General features: G+C 40.4%; 1 protein-coding gene across 3 annotated transcripts in view; it reads left to right on the top strand.

The window, feature by feature from the left end:
• Positions 1–701: 701 nt before the first annotated feature.
• PNISR (PNN interacting serine and arginine rich protein) overlaps positions 702–18,072 on the top strand; it is a 35,646-nt gene continuing 18,275 nt past the window's right edge. The window contains exons 1-4 of one of the 3 annotated variants that reach the window (XM_077812856.1): positions 702–814; positions 10,032–10,138; positions 12,155–12,340; positions 15,172–15,395. In XM_077812856.1, the coding sequence (XP_077668982.1) occupies positions 10,051–10,138; positions 12,155–12,340; positions 15,172–15,395 (498 nt within the window). In that variant the 5' untranslated portion in view covers positions 702–814; positions 10,032–10,050. Of the gene's footprint in view, positions 815–1,929; positions 2,049–10,031; positions 10,139–12,154; positions 12,341–15,171; positions 15,396–18,072 lie in introns of those variants that run through there. The other 2 variants (XM_077812857.1, XM_077812855.1) reach the window with 2 other exon arrangements.

Here is an 18,072-nt window from a genome sequence, read left to right as displayed (position 1 = left end):
ACATTATTGCAATGTGGAAGTCATCTACAACAGAAGTATAAATACTTGATTACCAGATGTGGGACAAAAACAAAGGTGGACTAAGGAGACTGTGATAGTGAGAAAAAGACTGGAAAAGTACAATTGGACAAAATATAAAGGAGTAAGACATCTTCCACAGTTAAAAAACAAAGACTGTGTGAGAATTTGGGAAGATGAGCACTGGCCAGTCAAAGCTATAGTGATGAAAAGAGGAGTCACCTCACTTATACTCACTGATCATAGATGAAGGCAAAATCTTACACGGGAATGTGCTTGAGTTTCCCCCGACACCTTAGCCAATACAAGAGAAACGAGAGTAGATGCATAAGGTGAAAATATTTCACAAACTGCCCCTATTATTTCATGAGACTGACCAGTTTCTTACAAAGAAAGACTTGTCTAAAGATGGTTTGCAATACAGCATCTCAGGAAGACTTCTGAAACACGCTAACAACTGCTCAAGACATGGCTGTGTTTAAGCAACTTGAAGGATTGTTGTTAGTTATTGTATTTATCATTTATAGTCTTTTAATTTAATAATGTTTTAGCTCAAAACAGGAAGATAGGATGTAGAATAAGTCCTCAGGAAGTGCAGACACGTCCCACTTCCTGTGCACTCTAGATGCAGTCCTTGGTTTCCAGCATCGCACTGCTGGAGCAGAACAGGGCTATCACAACCTGCAGCTCTGCAGAATAGCAGAACATTTAGATACCTCACTTCTGTACATAGACTTCAGCTTGAAACTGGTCAGCTCATCAGTAAGATACTACAGAGGAGGAGATTGTAGGAGAGGTATAGCTTGTGATGAGGGATTGGCTATGGGCATGGGTTGTGGCAAGAGCATGTGTGGCTATAGGGAAAGATATAGGTTATGGGTGTCTGGGTGTAGGAAGAGTAGTGGTTGTTTGTGTGTGTGTGTATAGATGTGTATATAGAAGAGGATGAATTGTGGTGAATGTGTGCAGGGATGTGTTTTTGTGTAGAGAAGGATACAGGACGTAGCAAGAGGTCTGTGTGTGTAGGGGGAAGAGTATGGAATCAGACAAGAGGTGTGTCTGTTCAGGGAAGGGGTTGGGAATGTGTATATGGAGGAGGGAGCAGAGTGGTGGGGGTGGACGCATGGGGGTATGAGGTGTGTGAGTAGAGGATAGGATAGAGATTTTGGTGGGGGATGGAGGGGGTCTGTATGGTACAGGTTGTGGGGTGTGTGTGAGAGGGGCAATACAGGTTGGGGTGGAGTGTGTGTGTGTGAAGGATGAGGACTGTGGGAGAAGGGGAGGGTACAGCGTGGGGTGGCGTAGGGTGTGGGTTGTGACAGGAAGGGGTTGCGGTGGGGTTTGGGGAGCAGGGGAGGGGTTGTGCTGGTGGGGTGTATGGGCGGAGTGGGGGTAGGGTACAAGTTATGGTGTGAGGGCTGGCGGGTGGGCTGTGGGTTGCGTGTGAGAGAGGGGAGGTGCGGCACAGGTTGGGAGGAGGGTGACGGGGTAGGAAAGCCATGGGTGGTTGCGAAGGGAGGGGCTACGAGCGGGCCGAGGTGAGACTCCGGGGGCTGGCAAGGTTCCCCGCCGCAGCCTGTGCTATCGGAGCTCAAGGTAGCTTCCGTCACCCAGCGGCAGCTCCGCGGTCTCTGCTGAAGCCACAGAGGCCTCCCCGCCCCAAGGGCTAGGTTGAAATCGGTGCAGTCGCCCTCGCTAAAGATGGCGGCGGCTGACGCTTGGGTCTTGCCCTTGCTAAAGATGGCTGCAATCGAGGCGGCAGCGCGCTTCCCCTTAGTAAAAGGGCGATTGATGGGAAGTCGCTCACGACCACTCTATTGCCCACATTTAAGATGGCGGCCGAGAGCGTTCACGCTGTCCTGGAAGGGGTCAGCTCAGTGACGCAAATTTCACTACCGGGTGAACGCCAGCGGGCGCCATATTGTCTTGTTCGTGAAGACGAGGAGTACGGGGAGAGGAAGCGGCGGTGGTGGTGGTGAAGGAGACGAAGCGGCGCCGCCTGTGACCGGTGGGGGGCGGAGAGGGGGCATGTAAGTAACGGGGCGCGAAGCGCTCATCGCGGCGACTGGGGGGCTGAAGCGACCGGCATCCCCGCCCCGCTGAGCCTGGGGGGGAGGGGCTGGAGGGCGCTCGGCGCTGTTGCCCGAGCCGCTGGCTGTGTGAGGCGCTGGGTGGGCAGCGCGAGCCTCCCTCCGCCCCTGGGGAGAGATTTATGTTCCCGATGAGAGGGACGGCATCTCCCGCCCCCGTGGCGGTTGGCACTTGCGCATGCGCTGCGCGAGGGAGCTGGGGTACAATCGAGGTGACTGGAGAGAGTGGCCCCCGTTTCTCGTGGTGCGCATGCGCTGCTGTCCTAGGGGGTACCCAAGAGACTGATGGAGACGGGTCTCCTGACCCCATATTGCGCATGCGTAAGTGGTCAACTCCAGCAGAACCCAATGGGCTGGAGCGCGTAGTCCACGCTGCTTTTCGAGCAGGAAGGGAAGCTCTTTGTTGAGGTCTCTGCCATGTGCCCATGGGTGTGGGAGACCTGCCTATTGTGTCTAGGGCTGCCCAACTTTTGGGACTTTGCCTGCGACAATGCTGTTAAACAGTCTCTGAAAACCAGTTGAGCCACCCTGGGTGGGTGGTTACTAGGTTTGCATACACCGACCTGCTCTGTGTTTAGGTCGTAGTGACGATTATATCATTGGGGTAACTTAGGCAGTGCCTTGTTCAGGTACAAGAAAGTTAGTGGCAACAAGGATAGGTTCATGATCTGCCTGATGGATGTGCACAAGCCGCTCTTTAAACTCCAAAAAGAAGGATTCTTCAGCTGATAGCATTGTAATACTTGTTGACACAGTGAAGTGGTGCTGATTCTGTGTGCTAGTGACCAGGGCATGAATACCTATGAGCCAGGTTTTTGCAGTAACAACGTTAGGATTCTGTAACTGTTAAATTACCAGGATACCTCTTTTAAATACTTAATGTGAAATAAATATATGTTGGATTGCACAGTATGTGTGATGATCATTCCACTGGGGAGCTCCTAAGGGGTAGCATTACCAATATTATCATTTACAAAATGCCTACACTTAATTGAACAGCTCAGCAGAGATGGGATGTTTCTAAACACCTTCTTAATCAGAGCTCAAGTTTTCAATCCTTACTCCTGTTAAGTGAATAATACTTATACAAGCAGTTCCATGGAGTTCAATGGGACTGCTTGTATGAGTAGATACTACTTTCTGTGAATAAGGGATTGGGTCCATAATTATGTAGATACTGTTCTACCTAAAACTTTGATCTGTCTAACTTAGGGAAATTTAACTTCATAGCCTGTTGTGTATTATTTCTTTTCTTCTGTTAAGGGGGGGTCTCAAGCAGGTTAGGCCTTTGGTTAGGGGGTCTCAAGCAGGTTACGCCTTTGGTTAGGCTCATCAAAATAAGATATTGTGGGGGCAGGTGCTTGCAGCTTCGTTCTCCTTTCATGGCTGGCAAGTCAGGTATGGATTCATAAGGTTGCCATTGACAACAGGTTACACTTTGCAGTGCGTATTTGGATGGGTTTTACTTGGCTAGAGAAATAAATATAATGGAAGAGTCACCTTCCCTGATGCACAGACATTACTTATGTATCATATACCTCATCAGTGTGCTTGGTTTCTATAGACAACAAATCATTCAGGAAGGATGTTACAGTCTAATGTAGACTGACAGTACTATTCAGGCACACAATATATTGGATGATCATTTGAAAAATCCAGTGCCAGTCCTGTTAGTTGGGGTGGCTTGATTTCATTTCTTTGTGCACCCATCAGTTCTTTCCTGAATGTATTCTAAATTCAGTAGAATTGACCATGATTTTAAAAAATATTTTTCTCATGTAAATGTAAACAGTCCATCAGCTGTTTCTGTATATGATATCAATGTAATCTTCTATATGAAGATAATTTTAAAAATAGCTTTGGTATATTTGTTACATTAGTCACAGATTTGTGAGATTATGTGATCCACAAACAGGTGAAGCAGAATAAAATATGACAGGTTATGGTGTCTTGGATGTACCTGAGCGTGTTTTGTCTTTATCTTTCCAAACATCCGAAAGTGAATATAAGACGCTGCAGTTGCCCATTTTTTGCCTAGTGTGCTTCTTAAAGTTTCTTTCTGGCTCAGTTCATTATGCAAGTATAAGTTTGAAATAACAGAAGACTAAAGTTTTATCCCTTCAGATTATTCTTTCAGTACAGGCGTTTTTATAACAATTTTTCAGTTAAATTTACCTCTGTTCAACCTGCTTCATTCCAGTGGGTAGTAATGTAAATGTTTCTCAGAACTGCTGATTCTTGAAGACTGTTACAGGTGCTAAACAAGCCACACATTACAATTTATCATTTATTTGTCCTTTATTTTGTATCGTCAGTACATATTTGGAAGGCCTGTATTCCGTGCTTTGACAAAGGCACATTGAGAAGAATGGTTAAAGTAGACTTCAGATACTAAGACCTAATGCAGTTAGGCCTAACTGTAAGGGCCATAATGATAAGTGACTGAGATAAAAATGCATTAGGTTTTGCTCTGATCTGCTGACAGAAGCTGTAGAAATAATTGTATTCTGAAAGAAGTTGGCATTTGAAAGAAATTATAAATATATGATACTTCTGACTATCTTAGGTATAAGGCAGATACCACAGTAACTAAGCATTAAATAACTTTAGCAACTTAGAAATACTACTCATGTTAACACTGAAGCCTTTGGCCAACTAAAAATGGGTTGGGTGACAAAGAGTAACTCCCAAGATAATTATATTAACTCAGTCCTAACTCACTTTGCAAAGATTTCATATTAAAGGCCACCAAATACAGTAATATATTTAGTATCCTTTTTTTTTTTTTTTCCAAATGAAATAAGGGAAACTGGTGCTTTTACCTATTGTTATCTGAATGTATAGCATATTTGGGCACACATTACAAATGCACAAGAAGAGATTCTGTTGCAGGGACAAGGAGGGAAGCAAAAAGAACAAATGTGTGTTTTCTGAGAGAAGTGGGAAATATATATAAAATAAGGATATTGTGACTGACTACTGTTCTTGGCTGTGGCTGAAGAGTGCACGCTGCTATTTGAGGGGTTACGCATAGATATCTTTTAAGTAACCTTTGTGCTTCCCTCTGTCCTGGGCTGGCTCTGTGCTGGGTCAGCCCCCACTGTAAATTATACTAGTTGCCCTTGGCTCCAAGAGTCTGTTATAGCTGTTGGGATCACTGGACCATGCCATTACACCAGCTCTACAGCAGCAGAAGGTCCTCCTACAAAATGTTGATTCTCTCATTGGCATCTGCTTCAACATTAGGCCTTTTTTTGTGTGGGTGGCATGGCACAACACAGCTCTACTAGAGGGGAAAATCTGGGCCAGTATTTTAAAGAATAACACACACAAGCACTATTACAGAGAATGTTACAAGACTGTTTATATTATTCTGTGACCTCCTATTAATTGTTAAATTGTCTGTAACAGGAAAATATATACAAGTAAAAAAAAAAGGGTAATCTGAATTCATTAGGTACCTTTCTTTCTTGTAGTCAAGTCTGTATAGCAAGAAAACGAAATTAGGTTCTTGTTCCCTCTTTGGTAAACAGATTTTTAATAGGTTCCAGTTTTCTGGTCTGACATAGGGGAATAAGAAAACAATTCTTAGAGCTCTGATAAAGTTGTCTTTTGTTTATTCCTGGCATGCAAGAGCAAGGAAATACAAAAGAGAGAAAGCTAATTTCACTGGTAGGTGAAACAGCCAGAAATGAAACTACCACAACTTTGTGTTTGATTGAGTGTGTGTTGATTTCCCCTTCCAGGTAGACACATATGAATTTAACATTCTTTTCTGAACCTTTATACCCAGTTATGCCTTTTAAATTATATTCATTGATGAGATCAGAGTCATACCCTCTTCCCGTTCGCTAAATGCCAAACTGACGTACCACTCTGTTGGAGGGGAGGTGTCTTGCTTAACATTTGAATCCAGCCAGCAGGAGAGATGTTCAGCTTTCTCAAGCTCCCAGATTCTGTTTGTATACTGAACTGTATTTTCCAGCATTTCTTTCCGTCTCAAAGGGGCTCTACCATCTCTTCTAGAACCTCCCACAACTCTTACTGACTCAGTGTTCTAGTGACTTTTCATTAGTGAGAAGTGGATTTGGATCTGTCCAAGTGCTACCCAAAGGGGCTCTACCTCTGTGGTGCCACCAACATAGGAAAAGACGGGCAAAGCAAAGTCCCAACGGTTTATCTTTTGTGTGGCAGTACTCCCATTAGGCACCAGGCTAGCCTTAGCAATACAGTTTTTAATCAGCTCATCATCTAGCACCTTAATTTCATAGGTGTCTTTCTTATATCTCTGTAAGTTGGACTCTATATTCTACAGCCTCGGCTCATTGCTGCCTGCATGTGTCAGTTGTTAATTTGAAGAAAAGGGTGTCAACTTTCGGATGCATCAAGGTGCCTTACACCCTGTCAGTTATTATGTGGAGACACTTCTCAGTTCTCTGGGATCAATTTTTTCAATTTATTTTGGAGAGCACTAAATTGGTGATCCTGACAGGGAAAAACACAAGTATAGTGTCTGTTATTTATTACTTATGAGACAAAATAAATCTGCCTTCACATTCTAGTTATACCTTTCACCATGAAGTTTGGGTAGATAAGTGTTCTTTATGGTCTGTTATGGATAAAACAGATAACTTGTTCAAATTAATTAACTACTAGCTTTGAATCTTGAAACTTTACAGCTTCACAGAATTACTAGGTCTTACAAAATGCTGGCACCAGAGGACTCTCCTACACTGTTGTGATCCTCCCATGGCCAGCCACGCTGGCTTGAGGACCATAGTGTCCCAGTGGTGAATTTGTAAAGCAGCCAACCCACACAGAGGATCTGGACTGAAAGACTTCCGTTTTCTCTTGGGAAAGATAAGATAAGATTCTCCTAAGAGAAAACTGTAGTCTTTTTCTGTCCAGATTGTCTGTGTTGGGTGGCTGCTTTACAAATTTGCAGCTGGAGCCCCCCTTTCCCAAACCAGGGGCTGACAGCCCCAGCTGTGAGCCAGGCTGGGACGCAATTTCATAGCTGGGAGCCTACCAGCCGTGAAATTAACAGTCTTGTCAGTTTCATGGTTTCACATTTCCTCTTTGGCTCCTACTGTCAGGGCTGGGTTCACCTAGCTGCCTCCCAGTGAGGCATTGGGGGCGGGGGAGGACAACCTGGGCAGTGGCTGGGCTTGGGCTCTCTTCTCCCCCCCCCTCTTCCCCCAGTCCCTCACTGAGAGGAGGTGGCAGGGCTCTGGGCTGTCAGCCAGCAGGCAAAGTAAGTCATGCAGTGTCTACACTGACCATGTGTTGTCCTAACTACATTGACCTAAACACTATGCCTCTCACAGTAGTGGAGTTATTGGGTCAAGGTAGTAGGTGGCTTACATTGGCGGAAGCACCATTCTAGTGTAGACACGTAATTAGGTCGTCGTAGGCTGCCTTATGTTGACCTAACTCTAGCGTAGACCAGGCTTGAGACCATCACTCTCCAAGAGTTAAAATCTTGTGAGATTCTATTGTTAGTGAAGCAGAATTACAAGTTATGTAATTTTCTCTTTGGCGATACCATCGTTGCAAAATTCTCATTCGGAGGAAAGGTTTCAAACCTCCAGTATGAGATTGGTCTCATGATAGGAAGCAGAGATGCAAGAATGAGAATCCTGTCAGAATATCTTCTTTAAAGAGGCAGAATTAAAAGTGAGTGAGTTTACCATCATGGCATGCAAAAGGGAGATTGATTATGAAGTCTGGTTATTCTGTTTATATCCAATAATAAAGAGCATGTTTTCTTAATTCTACACTTTCTCTTATAAGTTCCTGTCACCGTATCTACTGCCTTGTGTACTCCACTGCTGCACTCTTTGTTAGAAATATTGATACTTTTTAGTGTTGCAGTATCATTTTCTTGGCCATCAAAGGGGTGCATAAGAGCTATCTCTCTGTCTACTGACTGAGGTTCGAAGGTTACTCAATATAACCAAACTGTGTAAATGGAATAGTCCCTTCAATAGTAAGGTTAAATAGTCTGTACATCCTCCTACGCAACTGGGCACTGCTGGGGCTTATGTACCACGGAGCTATCTGTGGTATTTTAAAATTATGCTGTCTCTTTAAATTGTTACAAAGACCTTCTAATAACAACATTAGCCCATTCATTTAGCACGTTACCTGCTTATGTTGTCAAAGAATAAACCAAAGAGCAGGGCTTCATTTGTAGCCCATTTCTAGCAGCATTGAGCATCCACTTTTGACAGCTTCTTATTTCAGTGTAAAATTGTTAATAACATTCTGGAATCTTAGTCTTAATGTGTCTGCTTGAGGTACCCAGAAAAAATATTTGGGAATGAACAATTAGGGATGTAACAGATAATTAGATCTTATTGGTTGAGCATTAATCAGAATGCATTTTGAGTATTCATGTTGTCAGTTGCGTGTCATTTATGTACATGAATCCTGAGTGCCAGGGTGTGATAGCGTTAATGTCTGTTTATATTCTGAGACTAGTGGTGGAGTATTAGTAGGCCTTTTGGCTAAGATCATGTGTTTAAGGCCTTGTCTACATTAGGAAAGTATAGATTGGTGTAACTACATTGATCAATAGTTACACTAATACGTCCTTCCATTTGTTTGTCACGTGACATTCCTACGGCAACTTGCAGTATTTGCTTATGTGGAAGAGTAACAATGGGAGTATTGAAATATATATTTTAGCTTTTCTTACTGTAATATAAAAACCAGAAATCAAGACAGCTGTCATCGTGTGACCAGTCAGTTCTTTGGAGTCTGCTGGATCTTCACAATTAGAAGATGTGAAGATCATTGAAAAAACAAACTTAATTGTGTACATTTTCTTTGTTGCTTCAGAATGAAGGCACAGTTGTAAAGTTACTGTAATTCATATCTGAAGTCTAATACAAACACTTCCTTAAGCATAAGGCAGACCTTGCAAGATTATTTTAAATGTAACTTTTTCCATCTTTCTACTGATACAAAACAAAGCGGGCTTCTTAGTTATAGATCAAGACGCTACTGACTTGTGCTCTGCCTTTGTGCTCTTCGGTGTCTGTATATCCTAAACTGGTGCCATTGAGTAGTATGATATCTTAATGTAACAATGAAACTTCTTTCACCACCTTTTTGTTGCAGGATAAAACAAAGAAGTAAAATAAATTCATGCTGATAATCCCTATGTTAATCTCAAAATTGAACTGGTCTTGTTAAAAGCCTACAAAGTTTGTTTCACAGCTTCCAAGAGGATTGCATCTTTTTTTACCTGTACCATATTCATGTAATTATATACAACACATTTTGGCCCCACTCCCACAAGCCGATCTATATGAGTAGAGCCTGATGCCTGTGTGGAACCCCAGTAAAGTCTGTACAGATCAGCTTTCAGGATCAGGGCCGTTCTTTGTCTCTTGATAACAGCATTGTTTGAGGGTTGTATAGAAAAATACCTTTCTCCACAAGATATGCTGTCTATATAATAATATCTGTTTTAAAGAACACAGAAGTGCATCAGTTGGATAATATTGTTCTAGTTATAAAAATAACTCCTTAAATGTTAAGTTGTAAACTAATATTTACTTTCTTTAAATTGCTTGTAGACCTCTGTCATGTAAATTTATCTTAAGAAACTTATTGCCACATCTTGCATATAATTTTGTAATTTATTAAATTCTTTATGAAAATTTTGGGGAAGGAATATTAGTTTTTCAGAAGTCATACAATGTTGAGTTTAAACAGTGCACAGCTGTTTTTAATAACCTCTTTCAGTTGATGTTTTGAACAGTTAGCATTTTCCTCCAGCTAAAAATATTAAACCAATATTGCTATGTCAGCTTGGTTTTCCAGGAGTTAAATGTCTCTGTGTGATAGGTTCAAGTATGTAAAGTTTCCTGAGTATCAGTTCAAATGTAAAACCATTATTTTTATTAAATGTAGAATATATAAAGAATTAAAGATGTGGGATCAAGGTGGACAGCCTTGGCAGCAATGGCCTTTGAACCAGCAACAGTGGATGCAGTCCTTCCAGCATCAGCAAGATCCAAGTAAGTAAATAACAAGATTTGTGCTATCAAAATACAATTTAATTTATCTTTTGTAATCTGAATTTTAGTCCCTGGATTACAGCATGACTATGGTTACTCCTTTCTTATACCAGTTATTGAGCAATTGTATTTCTGATGCTCTTCTGAGCCATCACAATTCTTAGGCACAGCGATGCTTACAGTGTTTGTTTTCCCCCCCACACCCGTTGATTTTTAATATGTACAGTACGAGTAAGTGAATTGATTTGTCTTGGGTTGGTAAACTATCAACAGACTATAATCTATTCCCAACAGTTAGTCTGCTTTATTTGTTCTTGATTTTTGTTGCCTTAGTGATTCTTGATGGCTTTTGGCCTTTCTTTTCAGAAACATTGGCTTTTGGCTAAGCTGAGTTATGAGAAACCTTGTATTTGAGAATGCCAGCTTTACTAGGAAATGCCTGTATGGTAAAGTGTGCATGCAGATGTGTTTAAAAATCACTTCAGTGAAATCTGTTTTTGTGTAGATGGATATATTATTTATTTTGGTTACAGTAATGTGAATGGTGTGAAAGATGCTTTTCAAACACATAAGATGGTCCTTGCCCAACTAGGGTACGCAGAATGCTGGCAGACACATATGTCTTTAGTTCTGTTTTTTTTGTCTGTTGCATAAACTAGTCTACCTAGAGATTATATGCTGACTTTATGATGTCTAATACTTATTATGACAGTATCTTTGTGAATGGATGGGTTTGTGATAATTCACCAGTGGTGTAACCCCAAACAAGTTATTTTCCCTCCTGTTCTTATAAAGATAAATTGCATAACAGAGGTGAGGTAACATACAGGACGGGAAAGATGGTCTTGTGGTACATGCAGAGGACTAGTGACCCAGAGACCTGGAGTTTTATTTAAATATTTACCACTAACAAGTTCCTTAACCTTTCTGTGTTTGTGTTTCTATAAAATGTGAATATTTACAGCTGCCTAACTGGGAACTTGACAGTAAATTCATTAATATTTATAAAGTGCTTTTCAGATGTAAAGCACTATATAATTTTTAAAATAATGGTTTTTAGCATTCTGCAGAACTAAAACTGATATAGATGAGAATTGTAGAAAATGAGAAGTGCTCAAAATACACGTGGAGGCAAAAGGTCATTACGACTAAACACAAGTTATGTCCTCCATAAATAATAACACAGCAGTATATGACAGCTGTGAAATGAAAATGAAAAATGGAAAATCTGCATTTAAACTAGATGATTAGCAAATGGAACTCTGTGCTCCTGTTTGTACACATCTGTACACAGATCACCTATATCAGGAGTAATTAATGTATAGTTATTCACTTTGAAGTATGTTGTACCTGTTGCCTACTGTTCTTGGCACACTTCCATTTGCTTCTATTTCCTGTGCTAGTCTCTTGCTTTAATGCAAGGTGTGATGGTGGGAGAAAAAATGTGGAACAAAAAAGTAACAAGTCCAATCTCAAAGCAGAACAGACAATAGTTAAGAAAACATTATGGGAGAATAGACCAGGTAAAATGAGGAGTGACAGAGAAAAGGGAACAAAAAAGGAGTAGGAACTCAAAAGACAATTATAAGAAAATAAAAGATCATTTTAACACACACTACAAAATATGTTCTCTAACTATAAATTTTCCTTAAACTTAACTTCACTAAGTTTAGAATTTACAGTTTACATCTTTTTAAAATCTGAATTTGTATTCTTCACTCTCAACAAGAATACAACTACCATCCATTCAAGTAATGATAGGAAAACTAAAACAGTATGTATAGTATACATGTAGAGAAACTCCATTGCAACAGTATGCACGTACACGTTGACAAATTTGCAGTCGACAATAAAAATGTAATTAATTACATGCAACGAGTCAGCTGCAAGGGAATTGTTGTAGATAAATAAAGTGATTCTTCTGTTGAGAGAATATATGTATATCTCACTAATAGAATTGAATTTTGGAAGTTTAAATACTGAAATGGTAAAGTTTTTTTCTTAATTTTGTTTTAGGCCAGATTGATTGGGCTGCATTAGCTCAGGCATGGATTGCCCAACGGGAAGCCTCGGGGCAGCAGAGTGTGGTGGAACAACAAGGAATGATGCCAAATGGACAGGATATTTCCGGAATAGAGCCTGGTCCAAACAACCATGGTAATTTTCAAGGGGATCCCAACTTCAACAGAATGTGGCAGCCAGGTTTGTCTTTTTCTATTCCCCCCCGCCCCCATCCCTCCCATATTTTAATTCTTTATTCGGTAATTTGGTGAATATGTATTTATATTATGCACTGTTTCTCTATTTTGTGTGAGGGGGTGTGTGTGTGTGTCACCCTCCCCATTGCATCATTCACTTACTTCTGACAACATGATCTCTACACTCAACAAATAGCTGATTCAGGGATGGGAAAGAGTACAGTCATGAAGATTTTACAGCACAATCTAGTCATTTGTAATTTTTGTAGGCACCAGGTTGTGTGTGTGTGTGTGTGTGTGTGTATGTATGTGTGTATATATATAAAGTGTTTGGGTTTGTCTTTAAATTTTAATATAGGAAGGTGAACGCATGTGTTTGGTTTTTCCCCCCGTGAGATTCAGTTACTTGTTTCATTTCTTATTCCCAGGTCGGTAGGAGCTGGAGCATTGAAGGGCACACTATGCTCTTGAGGAAGAGAGCACCTATTGTCACTCTGTTGCAACCCTTGTAGCTGTTTTGGGCAATGTTTTTGACAGGTTATGGAATGAGTTCTGCCAGCACTTAGCTGGTAGGATGCTTGCAGTGGTGTTTTTTCAAGGCACAACAGCTTGGAGACCAGAAAGGGCAGAGGTCTCCTTGTGAAATATACTTGTATGTGTCTTATTTTTTGAGGTTATAGGCTCTCCCCAGGTCTTGTCCTACACATTATATACACCGCACATGGGATGCCTATAGTTAAGATTAACTGAGCATTTACAATAAAATAAATCAGTTTCGGTTAATTATAACTTTCTCAAAAAATTAGTTTTTGGCTGAAATGTGTGAAATGTGTTTTTTCCCTATCAAAGAAATTTTTGTCCTGAAAGTTTCATTTAAAAAAAATAAATAATAGAGCTGATTTCAAGCACAGAAGGAATAGAAGAATTGCAGTTTTACTGCCAAGAATTATTTTGCAAACATTTTCTTTTGCAGTTTTTAAAAAACAGATCTAGCACATCTGTAGAATGTAATGGCAATTTGAAATTTGGCAGGAATGCAGTTTCTAAGTCCGTAGCTAGTTTTTTATTAGTCCAGTGAAAATTGCTTTTGATTTTACAGCTACAAGGGAGGGGGGAAAAAAATCCCAAAAACTGCACACGTGCACTGAATTATGTTTAAAAGATTAAAACAATGATTTTCCAAAATCTCTTGGCACTTTGGCAAATGTGCCTACGTGAACTGAAAGTCTATTTCAATGAAAATTTCCAATCTCAGACCATTACTTGTGGTGCATAGACATGCTTAACAAAGTGGAGTAGAATGTCAGGTTTGAAAGGTAGAAGTTATATAGTATATAGTGAAGGAGGAAGAAAAATGTGGTTAAGTCACTGAATTGTGACATTAAAGATCTAGGGGAGTCATGGCCGCAGTATGCAGCTCTGCAGAGGATCTGAGCAGTGCTGCTTTCCACAGGGGATCTGCAGTAAGTAGGGTAGCCCTCAGGGCTGTCTGAATTACCCCCGGAGCAGCCCCAGGGTGCAAAGGTGTCTTAACGGCGCCTTAGTCCTTCCACCCCCGGTCTTCAAGTTCTGTGCTGCCACCTCTAAGATATGCAGTACTGAATCTTGCCTATAATGTTTGCAAGGTTTACAGTTGTGGGGTTTTTTTTGTTTGTTTTGTTTTGTAGTTTTGTTCTGACTAACTTTCTGCATTGTAATGTAAACATAGAGAACTTGACATAGAAATGTTGAATCATTATTGAGTGGCTATGTTTCTAGTGGGGTCCTGGGGGATTTTATGCCATTTAATATTTTTATCAATGATGTGGAGAAAAACAAAATAATTATTGATCAGGTTTGCAGAATATACAAAGATTGGAGGAATGGTAAATAATTGTTCTGTCAGTGCCCTGTCCTCTTAATATCTGACTTAATTGGTAAGATGGAGGCAAGCAAACAGTATTTATTTCACTACAGCCAAATGTGAAGTCATGCATTTAGGAACAAAGAATATGCATCTAGAAACATAGTGACAGGATGAGGGACTCTGTCCTTGGAACCAGAAACTCTGAAGAAGACTTGTGTCATGGTGGATGATCAGCTGAACCTGAGTTGCAGTGCAATATTGTGGCTGAAAGGACCATTGCATTCCTTAGGATGCATAAATAGGAATCTTGACGACTAAAGAGATTACCTTACTTCTGTATTTGGTATTAGCCTAACCACTACTGGTATACTTTGTCCACTTCTGGTGTTCATACTTCAAGAAGGATGTTTCAAAATTGGAGAAGGTTCAGAGAAGAGCCATGAGAATGATTAAAGGATTTGAAAGCCCTGCCTTATAGTGATAGACTCCAGGAGCTTCATCTGTTTAGCTTATCAAAGAGTAGGTCGAGGGGTGACTTGATCGCATCTATAAGTATCTACGTGGGGAACAGAAATTTGATATTAGAGGGCTCTTTAGCAGACAAAGGCATAACTAGATCCTGTAGCTAGAAGTTGAAACTAGACAAATTCAGACTAGGAATAATTTAGATTGTGGTGGATTCTCCATTGCTGGAGAATTTTAAATAGAGATTGGATGTCTTTGTAAAATATATATGCTATAATTCAAACACATTGTTTGGATTTGAAGCAGGAATTAATTCAGGGGTATCAGAGTAGGTGGTTATAATGGCTCCTCCTAACCCTAATCTATGGCTATATATCCGTTTATACCGACCTGACTCCTTATCGGACAAAAGCTGAAAGTCTTGTTTTTTGGCACTTCATGAGATTGATGGGTTAAGAACATTTATTATTTGTCTAAGTCTCACTGTTAACTTCATACTGAATTTTATTCTAAATCCTGAACAGAATGGGGAATGCCTCACCAACCTCCACATCCACCTCAAGATCAGCAGTGGATGCCTCCAGCCCCTGGTCCAATGGAAATTGTTCCTCCATCTGAAGACAGCAACAGTCAGGATAGTGGGGAATTTGCCCCTGACAACAGGCATATATTTAACCAGAACAATCACAACTTTGGGGGACCACCCGATAACTTTGCAATGGGGCCAGTGAACCAGTTTGACTATCAGGTGAAACATATTTGTTGCTTTAATATTGTAGACGTACAGAGTCCCTTCTGTGGAAGTGTTCCTCTAAGAATATCTAGCGGCGACTCTCACGCTTCAGTTCTACAAACAACAAGAAGTCTGTTAGCTGCTAAATCTTAGCAGCTAAGATACATTTTAACACCATGCAAAATACCTTATGCATACAGAAGAAGACTTTAGAGTTTTCAGTTCTGAGGCCAAACAAGATTTTTTTCCGTACAAATAATGAGAAATGGTTATGTGCAAGATTAAAATGAGTCCGTGTTTTCCAGTATATAATTAACACGACAAAATTGTGTAAAAGAAAAGAGCATTAAATAAAGTTAAGAAAATAATATACCTAAATATACTAGAAAATGTACTATAGGGCAGTGGTTCTCAGCTGGGGATCTGCGGCCCCCGGGGGGTCCACGAGCCCTTTCAGGAGATCCACGGAGCCCCACGGCTGAAACCCAGTGCGCCGAGCCTAGCGCTGAAGCTGGGAGCTGCATGGGGCTGAAGTTGGCGGCCCATCCCCCACCCCACGCAGTCAGGAGCAGCGCGGGGCTGAAGCCGGCAAACCTCCCCGCTGAAGCTGGGAGCTGCACTGGGAGTCCCCCGCCTGCCCATACATAGCGCCTAGCTACCCCCTGCCTGCACACAGCCCCTAGTTCTCCCCTCTCTGCACCCTGAGCAGTTTTCAGTCTTTTTGAACTGAGTCCACCCCCCCCGATCCGTCTCCCCCCCCCCCCTTTTGAGTTATATTTTTTGGTTGCATCCCTACACAGCCCAGACAGGCTGGGTGGCCTCCTGAGTGAGTCGGGGGTGGAGGTGGCGCTCCCTTCCTGGACCCCGCTGTGCGGAGTTGGTTCAAGCCCCACCAGCTCTTGCGCCTCCCCCCCAACTCCATAGAAGTAAAACTATGCCTATGTGTGCCCAGAGCCCTGAGTCTCCACCCTGCCCCCGCTGGGCCCTGGTGTTTTTATAGCATGCTGAGGGGGGCCTCAGCAAGAAAAAGGTTGAGGACCCCTGCTATAGGGAATAGCCCTGCTTTTGCAGGGAGATAGACTGGAGGATCCAATTGATCTTATCCCTCTCTATCTTCTGTGAGTCTATGAATAAACAATTATTTAAGAAAAATTCACATCCAATTTTTTTCTTTACTCTTGCAAACAAGTTATGTGTAGTGTGTATAAAGAATAGATTTTTTTTTAAAGTATTACAGTGAAGGGTGTTGTCCAAGTCTCTATATCCAAAGAATTTACTCTATTCCCACCCCCCTCCACCTCCCAATTTTCAATGGTATTGTATGATCAAACCTGTTTAAAATAAATTATAAACACACACTACCTTTTGGAACATCTACCTCATATTCACAGACAATAGAAATGTGTGGGGAAGACTGACAAAAGGCATAGGAATTTTTTTCTATTTTCTATCCTTCTTTCTGTACTCATAAATTTTAGTGCCAGGCATCATTGTTAGATGTGAGGTGAGCCATCCATTTTTAAATACTTTAGGCTATAAAAGTTTTCTGTCTGCTGTTACTGGACAAAGTTTTATAGAAAACTTCTCAGAATCCTGTAAAAATGGTACTGAAAGTCCACCTTGTAGCAGATGATGCAGTAAATGGTACTATATTTAAAATTCCCGTGGAAGTACTAAATGTCTGTTATTTGAATAACCAAAAGAATATAATAAAACATTGATTTTAAAAAGAGCAAAAAAAAATCAGATGTTTTAGATTTAAATTTAAAACATTTTTCTTTTTTAAAGTAACCTATTTAAATTTCAAATTAAGACAACCTGTGTTAAATCCTAAACTTCTTATAAATATTAAAGTAATTTAAATTGAATTAAAATATTAAGTGGTACATGTTTTCTGTCAAAATTTTCAATAAAATCATATACTGAACTGGTGGGAGTCACTGCCTAAGCACCTGGAACTAGAGTTTGTTGAATTACTAAGCCAGCTTTTGATAGTAGGAGCAGATATTTTCTTCGTTTCAGATTATTCAGATAGTTCAATGGCTAGTTCATTCAGAGTTAAAAAGTTGATTGGAGTTGAAAAAGAAGAAAAGTTTGTTTTCCTCTTCCAGTCTGTGAATAAAAACTCCGTGTGAGAGAATGAGATCTTCTCATTCTAAAATCTTGAAGGACATGGTAACCCGAAACAGTCAGTTCAGTTTATTAACCACAGATAGCTCTTATTATTTTTACGTGTTTGTATTGTTGCAGTGCCTACTAGGATTAGTCATGGACAGGATATAGTACTTTTCTTAATAATCAGTTTTAAATGCAAAACATGTTTTGATAAACTTGTTTTTTATGTATCCAGCACATTTAAGGGAGTTTTAGTTAACTAATAAAAAAAATTAAAATGCTGTTTTTGTGCATTTTTAATTGAATTCCAGTTTGCCTTCAAATAGAGCTTGACACAAATTACACATAAAAATGAACCTAGTAAATAAGAAATGTATCATCCATATAACAGGTATCATTTCAAACATAATAAAAAATGTAAAAAATTAAATATATGTTAAGCTGTATAATTGCTTAAATAAATGTGCATAGATATAGTGTGTCCCCTGGTTAACAAAGAGTAATATCAAATTTAGTGTAGAGGGTATATGTAGTTGTAAATAAGCATGTTTTAATGGTTTCCAACCAATGAGAATCA

This window comes from Eretmochelys imbricata, chromosome 3 (genome assembly GCF_965152235.1).
Source record: "Eretmochelys imbricata isolate rEreImb1 chromosome 3, rEreImb1.hap1, whole genome shotgun sequence".
NCBI lineage: Eukaryota > Metazoa > Chordata > Testudines > Cheloniidae > Eretmochelys > Eretmochelys imbricata.
Note: the sequence above shows the minus strand (reverse complement) of the source record. Positions and strands in the feature narration are given on the sequence as shown.